A 10,802-nucleotide genomic window follows, 5' to 3' on the forward strand; every position below is an offset into this window, starting at 1 on the left:
TTTAAAACTCCCCAACGAGGAACCAATTGTTACCCATTTTAGGAGATAATCTCTTTTACTGGATTATATCGCCTGAAATTAATGCACCTCTATGGTAATTGGTTAATAGATCAAATATATTGTATAACATTTCAAATGGTAGAATCTATTCCATAATTACAGATTTAGTTGATTTTACTGTTTTTTAATATATTGGGGTGTTGTCTTCATTTGCCCCATAATATAATGTTTTTAGGCAGCTGCATATCAGCCATGTGTATGATTCTCGCTCTGTTATCTGATCCCCAATCTACTAAACACCCCGACTCCTTATCATACTGCCTATGGGAAACAATAGAATGGCTCAGTCCTAATCACCAAGCTGGACTCTCTGACTAATGAAAGTCTATGGAGGAACGGCATTCATTAGCATCACCGTAAAGCATCAGGTCAGTGTGGTGTCTGGGAAAGTCACTCAAAATATCACATGACTGACAGCAACGGCGGCTCCAGGTCTGCAGATAAAGGGAGATTTTTGAGACAAAATGAGATAAAACCAGGTTTTTGTCGCTGACCGACATTACTGTATACAGCGCTGGGGGGTTATATTACTGTATACAGAGCTGGGGGGTTATATTACTGTATACAGCGCTGGGGGGGGTTATTACTGTATACAGCGCTGGGGGTTATATTACTGTATACAGCGCTGAGGGGTTATTACTGTATACAGCGCTGGGGGTTATATTACTGTATACAGCGCTGGGGGGGTTATTACTGTATACTTTTTTTCCATAGGACTTCCCCATCAAAGAGAAATGTAAAGTTATAAAGAGCCGTTTACCTTTATATGCAAAATGTAACTAAAATAGGTTTCTCCAGGTTTGAAATTCTAATAATAACGACAGATATTTCTCTTATTGTCTGATTACACAATAAGCTGGGGATTGTGAAACACTCAGTGTACTCAGTGCTGCGTAACCAACACAAGGCTTTAGACAGAGTGGGGAACTGTCACGGTCTCAGACCGCATCAACGTCCTCCACTCTGTCTCACCGAGAGTGCGGTAGTGGAACAGCCTCCCAGCAGAAGTATATATTTCTTTAACATCAGCACAATTATTATGTCTTAGAACGGAGGGGCATCAGGGCAGGAAAGAGTGGCCCGGGGTCCCAGTAAGGCCATCTGCCCCCAGCAGATCGCCAAAGAGCTGCCACCACTTCAGACGTGTCATAAGAAGAGGCGCAGTCACGCGCAGGTTAATATGTTCCCGTTACTCCCGCTAAAAATGGATCATAAGAGCGTGAAGTGAGTTTGCGGGATACTAGAAAGTTTGTGGTTCGGGCAGACTGGGCTTTGCTTTCCCACAAAATATTTTTGTCTAACAAGCTGCTTGTCGCACCCTTTCCGGTTAAACTCCCGCCATCCTTTCCCTGTCCCCGTCCTTTCATACCGTCGTATTATTGTCCTTTAGGGATATTAATGAGATAAAATAGGACAAAAAAAACCAATATTCTATCACATACACCAAATTCTGTTGTTTTTAATCATTGTAGGATCTCATCGACAATATGAATTTAACCCCTTAATGACAAAATGCATTGTTTTCAATGGGTTTAGGGACCGCCCATTGTCCTTAAGGGGTTAAGGAGATTCCCTCTATATTATCTCTGAACCCAAATCTTTTCCGATCACATTCCTGATTTATCATCCATAGATTCTTAGTGATAATTTTAATACTATAAATTATATATTACATTTATATAGAAATTCTATTATATAAATAAAGTCAAACTTCAGAAAAATATACTAAATTCCAGGTAAAAATACCTTTTTTCATCATTGCCGTTACGAGTTATAAGCTGCAGTCTCACAAGCCGTCATATACAATAATGAAATATATTATTTCCTCAAAACAGGGATAACCGCAGACAAAATTCACCTCTATTCAGAATAACAAAACTCCATTGTATTTACCGCCACTTGTTGCTGGGGTCCAACTGGTCCCGGTCGATCCAAATCAAGGTTCAGGGGAAAAATCAAGAGGAAGGAAAAGTATCTTTCTTAAAATTAGGCAATTGTCATAAAATTCCAGTTAGCCAGGAGATGGTAAATATAAAAAATTATTAGATAATCAAAGTAATTAAACCAGAATAAAAATATGGCCCTAAATCTCGAAAGCCCCAAATCAATTCTCTTTCTCCTCCCCGGCTTTGCCTAATAAACTTTTAAAGACTTTGCTTATTACCATAATCTCCACCTATTGATTGAAATCCTCCAATCAGAATTATGGATATTACTCATTATAATTAGAAATGTCATAGTATATTTTTTCCCGTTATTCACTTCTGAGAAGCGCTCCGGTCCGAGGAATAATTTCCAAACATCTGGTGTTTCTCCTTGATCAGATAGCGAATCTCTAGAAGAGAATTCCTTCTCGGTTATGAATCGGTTTGAATGGTGAAGCAACCTGTGGAATTCACGTTCGGAGAGATAAGTAGTTACTACCCCCTAAAATTCCTCATACTATGGAAACTATTCATTTAAATAGGAAAGACTTGCTCAAGCAGCTATTCACATCAAAGCTTCTTTTGTTCGGACTCCATTTTGTTTTTGTTTCTTAGGCCCTGGCTCCATTTTGTGTTTGTGTGAGTGTAATATGCTTAAATATCATACACTTGCTTTCCAGCCTAAAATATCAGAAAACTTATGAAAAATTTACATCATATTTCTACGAAAAAGTCTTGTAAATAGCAACTTTTTAATTGGAGCTTTAAACAGTCCTGGTTGGCCGCCCGCCATTGGTGCTCCGTACCCACCACTGGAGCGGCAGATCAGGTGTTGTGGTTGGATATACCTGGTGGAACTCTACGTGATCCAAACGTAATGTCTGGCTGTGCTTATCTAGCCTCTGGCCACACTTATATCATCAGGTGGCCTTAAAGTGCCAGGGCCACTTTGTCATCACCAGTCTGGCCTTGGTCTCAAAACATTGTTTGGCCTCAACAAAGGATCTTTTCCCAGAATCTCATTGTCTAAATTCAAAAGCTCAAAAGCAGGGAGTCTTTGTGTATTACTCAGAATTTCTGCCCCAGTCTCAGGGTGCAGGGGCAGATTCTTGGGGTCACAGAGTCTGGAGCCGACTCCTTCCTATTCTCCCGGCTGTGATCATATAATATAGGACTCCCGGTTGGTGCTTTTGCTCCCAGGTATGTTATGGCTGATAACACTGCTTGACAAGTGGCCGAATTAAAGGGTTAATATTTCAAGAGCCTCGGGGTCAGCTCATTTAGAAAGTTCCCAGGTATGCTAATAACGTAACTGGCCATGTCGGAAGTATGAAATGACATCATAAAGCACGCAAAATCTTTTTTAACATTTTAAAGGATTTGGTAAAATCGCTAAAAATGAATACTCATGTTAACTCATCCTATGCCAGGCGCCTGTTTCATTTGTGCTACAGGTCCAGCTAGGTCTCTATAGTTTATAGCTGTTCTCCTTTAGAGCTTTCTTATGAATTCTGACATTTATCTAAAATGAATGACTATAATCGAAATTAAATTTCAACCGGATAATATTTTTCCTTAAAAGATATAATCTGTAAAAAAAATGTCGTTTTTGTTTCCTAAATTTTCTATATTTTTGATTTATATTTTTCTTATATTTTTGATATTTTTTTGATGTTTCAATCTGACGCATTCATTTCAGGGCCAAGCCATACACGGATTTGGTGCTGATTCACACAAAATACACGAGCGAGGATAATTCTAGTTGCAGTGGTAACAGCTGCGTCAACATTCAGATCTCAGGTTAAGCTGTAAGAACGCGGTGGTTAGTTTAGGGTTTTTCCCCTCCTAAACGCAGGAATGTAAAAAGTCAAAATTGCAACCTTCCCATCTGCTGTTGCTGGTAAAATATCCAACAGCGGTGACGACGACCGCCGCTAAAGAGTTCAGCCAAAATTCTATAAAAACAACCCCAAAAAAAAAGTTTTTGGTAAAGCTTCAAGTAAGGTTAGTAATGGGCAGCAGAACTGTGCATCAACTACTACGAAGACCTCTCCTACTTTAAGAACAGTCATACTCGAGAAGACCTGACTCTTTTGATTCAGCCGACGAGGCCCTACGCCTGTGAAATCACAGACGAGGACGATGATGTCATTGCCCTAAAATTATTTTCTGTGAACGGCAAGGTTCTTAGATTATGGACTTTGACGTCCTTTAATTTGTTTGGGTTAAAGACGCAGACCATGCATTGCCTCTTTTTTTTAATTCATCCATCTCAGTAGATGCTCACCACCAGCCAGTGGGACACATCGGGCAGGAGGAATTCAGTGGAGGGCAATTACATTTTAAGTGTCTTCTGAAATCTCAGCAGGAACTTAGTGTAAGGAGACTGGATCTCGCCAAGTCGGCTGGAGTGGGAATGGGTCAGCTTTCAGATCTTGTGGGTGGCAGACTCATGTGTATGCCTCGTAACCTCTGAGGTGTCTTTCCCCAAAGCACTTCCCCTTTCACTTCCCCAGCAGCTCTGAGAGGCCAGAATTGGACTCAAGCAACCAATACTTGGAGGCCCTCAGTCCTACCAGAGGTTTAAAAAGTATCTATTTTGTTAGCTTTAATGCGTCACAGAGAAATGGACCAAAAAAATATTTCTAAAGCTAAATGTTTTGTCTTGCACCTGCCCCCCCCCCAAACACTTTTCCTCAGGGGGTATTGTATGCATTCTTTGAAAAAAGCATATTTTGTCAAAATCCCGTTAACCAAGACAGAGAACAGGAACCAAGTGAGCACCGGGCGCCACCAAAAACCACCGCCTTATAATTATATCTGTCCAAACATCCGACCAGTGAATCATCGTGAATTAAGAGAATTGTTGCTTTGATACAGACAATACAGCACAATGTTTTTTAGTATGTGGTCTCTACTGTTAACTCTTTTTTTCTGCAAAGTGCTTTCTTGGAGTTAACACTACTCAATAAGTAACAATGGCAGACAAATGTCCAACTGGCACTTCTAAGCTGCTCTTTCTCTTTAACATTTCACATAATGATTCTGTAGGGTATCTTTACGCATCACAAACCTTGCTGTTACTGGTGCTGGTTGTCCCTTCCAGTGGAAAATGGAACACTTACTGAGATACTTTGAGGCTTGAGGACGTCCTCATCTGGCTAGTACTCCATCATGGAACAGAGTTGGCTCGAGTTGCCAAAACTGATCCTGCAATTTAGATAAAATTTTAGTAAGTAACAGAATTACTAAGAGGGTGGCAGATAAGTGGAACGGCCATTGAAGGAACTTAAACATGCATGGGATAGCTATATGGTTCCTGAATCAAAGACGAGACCAAGGGCTGTACATCGGGAAACACGGACAGACTAGATGAGCATTAAAGATGCCAGCAGTAAAATCCTACCTAAAATACTAAGAATCGAGAAAAGGAGCACTGAGAAAAACTAAAAGCGTACCTGGATAACACGTATGTTCTGAACATATTACGCAATAAACAACAATGCATGTGTGTATGTTACATTTTGTTGCTTTTACACTTACTTCCTTCTTTTTGGCAGCTCAGGACAAAACAGAGATCTATTTATTAACGTGCGGTCCTCTCATGTCCACTATTACAATTTTTTAGCCAGAATTAACCATTTTGTTTGCCTGAATAGATTGTCTCCATCGTTACTATTACTGATATTTTATTTCATGAGATATCATTTATCATTCATTTTTTTATTATTATTATTAAATAATTATTATTTTCTTTCAGGATATAATCCATCATTCTAAATTATTATAGTTTCTGCAGAGCTTCTCACAGTTCATACAGTCAAAAAGGAAATTTATTCCTTTTCCGTCTGGAAGGAGCTCTGAAAATATATTTTGCGGAGGAAAAAGTACTTAAAATACTCCTTTCAGGACGTAATCTGAGCAAAGAACATGAAACTGGATATTCGAGTTTATCCACTTAAAAACACAGTCTGCATGTGCTGATTTTAACGAGTTTGTAATTAAATATTAAGCATATTTCCAGTCCTGCCAAACGTCCAAACCCCCCCCCCAAAATCATTTTTTCATTACTTAAACGGTTGATTGCGTCATAATTTTTGCATGGACCCACCTAATTATCATGTGACACAAAAAAAAGGAAGCACTGATAGGCTGTTTGCCAAAGGAAAAGAGAGAGATCTGGTAAAGTTTATTAGCTCTATTAACGGTGGAACCATTGTAGAACGGCACCTTTGAAGTTTCCCAACCGCAGCCAGCGAGTTCTGCTTTCGGGGAAGTTTTTACAATTCCCCTCCATCCATCAGAGGTGATAAAACCGCTGGTGATTCATCTGTTTTCAAGATAATGTCCTACAATCAAAAAGTGTTTAGGATTTTCCAGCTTTATCTGGGCTTCGCAGTCCTGGTACTTTGTTAGGAGTCCTTGGGTGATGCAACAGCTTTAGATGCCACCAGTGCCCAGCTTGGGTAACAGCTTACTCAACATGCAGCTCTCCACCAAAAAATGTAACTACAACTCTGATAATGCTCAGGCAGAGGTTTGGTCTCTTTTTTTTCTTCTCCTGAGTTGTTATCTCGGGGCTCTTACAGCCAAAGAACAAACCCTGATTTCCTCGATTAGCCGGTGATATTCTAGAGCTTTTAGGGTGCACCTAAGGACAGAAATGCATATTTTTGATTTCCTTTTGTTCTAGAAAAACATACTTCTAGCCCAGCCACAGCTGGAATGGGATGGCAGATCTCCCGGAGAACATCCCAGTTCCTACAACCAGAATCTGAAACGGCAGACTGGAGGACGCCGCAGCGCAGGTGCAGACAACCTACAAGTCATGCTTACACTTAAAGGAACATGTATGGATAATTAAGACCTATGAGCATTGTGCTTATTAAAGATCGCGTTAAACTCTGCTTTGTCCTTACCTCACAGAAATTGGATGACGTTAATGAATTAGGAAACGCACATTAATTAAGTGGGAAAAGTACAATAATGTATCGGCGATCCCAAATATTACACGGTCCAACAGAGGAAATATATGCGACATGAGATGGTACTTTGGGGCGTACTCTAGTGCAAAGTTTGAAATCTAGTGTAATCACCATAGCGACCGATGGGATGTTGCCGATTTCAAAACTTTTCTTTTTTTTTTTTAGACAAAACCCTCTTTTGTTTCTACACTTTTCCTGTCTTTCACCGGTTCACAGAGTATATTACATGATTGTAAGTTGTGTGTGATGGCCACAAAATACGTTTTTGATCCATACATGTGCTAGCATTTTAGATCTTTGTGTTATAATTAAATATTAATTAGGAGTCCCTGCCCTAGGAAGCCATATTTCCATCTACTAATACTATGTAAGCAATTGGAACTGTTTCTATAAAATCACCTGATTTTATATACATAAGTAATAATTACACAGCATCGCCATCCTGTGAATGTACGGCAAACAGAATTTTGATTTCTGTGCTCTTTGTAACCTTCAGTCTCCACAAAGAAGGGAAGGGGTTACACGGGGAATGAGTCACAAAAGGGAATTGGGATCTGGATATATCCTCAGACCCAGACAGCAGGAACCGCAGAACCAGGGAGGACAGAGAGCGAGAGAAAAAGAGAGAGAGCTAAGCGCAGCAGGTATGTAATGCATGCACACAGAGAAAGAGGCAAGCAATCACATAGACAGGTCAAAACACAGACAGGCAAGCACAAAACTACACAGGCAAAGGCACAATCACAAACAGACAATCACAGAGTCAGAGAGGCAAGCACACAATCACACAATCAAACAGGCAGGTAAAAACACAGACAGGAAAAGCACACAACTACTCTAACACACGATCACATAGACAGGCAAGCACACAAACATACAATCACATAGACAGACAAACACAATAACAGAGACAGAGAGGTAATCACACAATCACACAGCCAAACAAGCACACAATCAAACAGGCAGGTAAAAATACAAACAGGAAAATACACAACTACTCAAACACACAATCACATAGACATGCAAGCACACAATCACACAAACATACAATCACATAGACAGGCAAACACACAATCACATAGACATGCAAGCACACAATCACACAAACATACAAACACACAATCACATAGACAGACATGAAGGCACACAATCACACAAACATACAATCACATAGACAGGCAAACACACAATCACATAGACAGACATGAAGGCACACAATCACACATACAATCACATAGACAGGCAAACACACAATCACAGAGACAGGCAAGCACACAATCCCACAGCCAAGCAAGCACACAAACAGGCAGGTAAAAACAGACAGGAAAGCACACAACTACTCAAACACACAATCATATAGACAGACAAACATACAATGACATAGACAGGTAAACACATACACACAGACAAGCAAAAGGTAAAAATACAGACACATTCACTAAGACAGACATACAATCACAGGCAAGCAATCACATTTATGAGTTTATAATACATACACAGACACGCAGTTAGCATTACATACAAGTTACAAGAAGAATTCTGAAAAAAAACAGGCTTTGCTTAGTCGTAAAAACAAATTGCAGCCCAGAGGTGAAGATATCAGGACACGGAAAATGTAATTCATAGAAAACTACCCATTTTTCCCCGGGAATAAACACATGAGATCGGAGCTTCCCCTTGTCTTCTGACGGAACAAAAGGACGTCTTTAAAAATGATGTGAACTATGCATATTTTGTATAGAAATTATTTTTGACTTAAAATATATATCACCGTGGAGATATGTACTGTATATAGTCTGTCTATTAAGCCAGTAACCCTATGTAAACCTCACCCATAAATGTTTCCACACCAGAAGTCCTTGAGAAGTGCTACCTCTGAGGTGAGCAGCCTAACTGGAGCAGTTAGAACAGAACTTACTCCAATTTCCTTAAAGTAACTTTATTTGTGTTGGTGAATAATTTGTTAGTTAGAAGAATTTTATCTGTGACCATCATCTAACACCCCTAGTTTCTTGCATCTTTTGGTTCTTCGTTATATGAATGGCGTGAGGTATGCTCAGGAAATGTTAAAATAATAACTATATTACTGTTTTACAGGATTCAGTGACATGGAGAGCTCTACCTCCTCAATCTTCTCTCCGGGTTCCTCATTATCGGAGTGGGAGGCGGAAGAGGACGAACTGGATATCCATGAGATTCCCTCTGAAGTGGAAGCCATCCTTCGCTATCTGTCCATTGTCATTTACAGTATCTCTTTCATCCTAGGAACAGTTGGCAATGGTCTTGTTATCTGGATTACTGGTTTTAGGATGAAAAGGACAGTCAACACTGTATGGTTCTTGAACCTGGCCATTGCTGACTTTATCTTTACATTTTTCTTACCTCTGAGCATTGTCTATACGGCTCTTGGCTTTAACTGGCCATTTGGCACCTTACTGTGTAAGCTTAATAGCACTGTTGCGTTTCTCAATTTGTTCGCCAGTGTCTTCCTGCTCACTGTTATCAGTGCTGACCGTTGTGTGTCTGTGGTCAGACCCGTTTGGTCCCAGAACCATAGAACACCAAGATTGGCTTCCATAATTGCTCTGTTTGTATGGCTGACCGCATTCTTCTTGTGCTCCCCTTACTTGGCTTTTCGAGACACCGTCAGAGATGATGAGGCCAATGTTACACATTGTTATAACAATTATGCCTTCTCGAATGACTTTGATGACGTGGAAGTGGTGGCTTTGAGGTCCATGAGACATCAAATCATGATTTCAGTTCGCTTTCTGTTTGGATTCTTGCTTCCGTTTGGACTTATTGTAGTTTTCTACTCTTTGATGGCCCTGAAGCTGAGGAGGAGTCACCTCTCCTGGTCCAGTAGGCCTTTCAGAGTCATGGCCTCAGTGGTGGTTGTTTTCTTCCTGTGTTGGTTTCCATATCACATCCTTTCTGTCATGGAGGTAGTCATGCATCACTGGAAGAATAAGACTCTGAGCATTGCTGTCCTTGTTGGAAGCCCCCTTGCCACGAGCCTCGCATTCTTTAATAGTTGTTTAAACCCATTTCTCTATGTTTTTTTGGGTAGAGAATTCAAAGAATCATTACGGAGGTCCATACTTTCTGCATTCGAAAGTGCTTTTAGTGAAGAGCAGGGGAAAACTAACGATAGCCAAGGAAAGTCAAGGTCCCTTTCTGACCAGGAGTTCCAGTTTACCTGATTGAACTTTGACAGCACTAAATATCTTCTCAAATGAGAAGGGTTATGATCTCAGCAATGTATGTAACCCCTTCTTTTGATGACATTGACTTTTTATCTTCGTATAATCTACTCCAGTGACAGTTGAGATATGACAAGTATGTACCATCCTGCATCAGTCTACTAATCTGGATTTTTATAGAAAAACCAGTGGTTGGTTTAATAATCTCAAGACAGCAGCCAAGATAAGGTGCTTGAAGCATCCAGCACAGCACGGTTCACGATATCTGCATTTATATTTACCAAAGAGCTCAATGGGTCTGTGCTCAAGAGTTTATAGGGTTAAAACATTCCTTAAAACGTAATAATAACGTAAATAATCGTCATTTGTTACTTAATATTGATATTTTTAAAGGTCAATGGTATATTTGTGCAGATTCTCATGTATGCATAAAACAAACACTGTTGGAAGTTATCGATACCTAAGAAAAAAAAATGGACCAGCCTTTCTATTCAAAATTTGGCATAAGGTCTAAAGATGAAGACGGGGTTAAAAAAAAAATACTCTGCTGAAAACATTGGATGCTTTTAGATGTTAGTCCAGTTTTGTTGAAAAGTTTCAAGTTACCCACAAAGGAATGGGAAAAAAAT

General features: G+C 39.9%; 1 protein-coding gene across 1 annotated transcript; it reads left to right on the plus strand.

The window, feature by feature from the left end:
• Positions 1–9,078: 9,078 nt before the first annotated feature.
• LOC149271740 (chemerin-like receptor 1) lies at positions 9,079–10,173 on the plus strand. Its single transcript, XM_089507153.1, has one exon. The coding sequence runs from the start codon at positions 9,079–9,081 to the stop codon at positions 10,171–10,173; it is 1,095 nt and encodes a 364-aa protein (XP_089363279.1).
• The last annotated feature ends 629 nt before the right edge of the window (positions 10,174–10,802 follow it).

Source organism: Sceloporus occidentalis, unplaced genomic scaffold (assembly GCF_023333645.1).
Source record: "Sceloporus occidentalis isolate IW3139 unplaced genomic scaffold, rSceOcc1.0.p SCAF_465, whole genome shotgun sequence".
In the NCBI taxonomy this organism is placed as follows: Eukaryota; Metazoa; Chordata; class Lepidosauria; order Squamata; family Phrynosomatidae; genus Sceloporus; species Sceloporus occidentalis.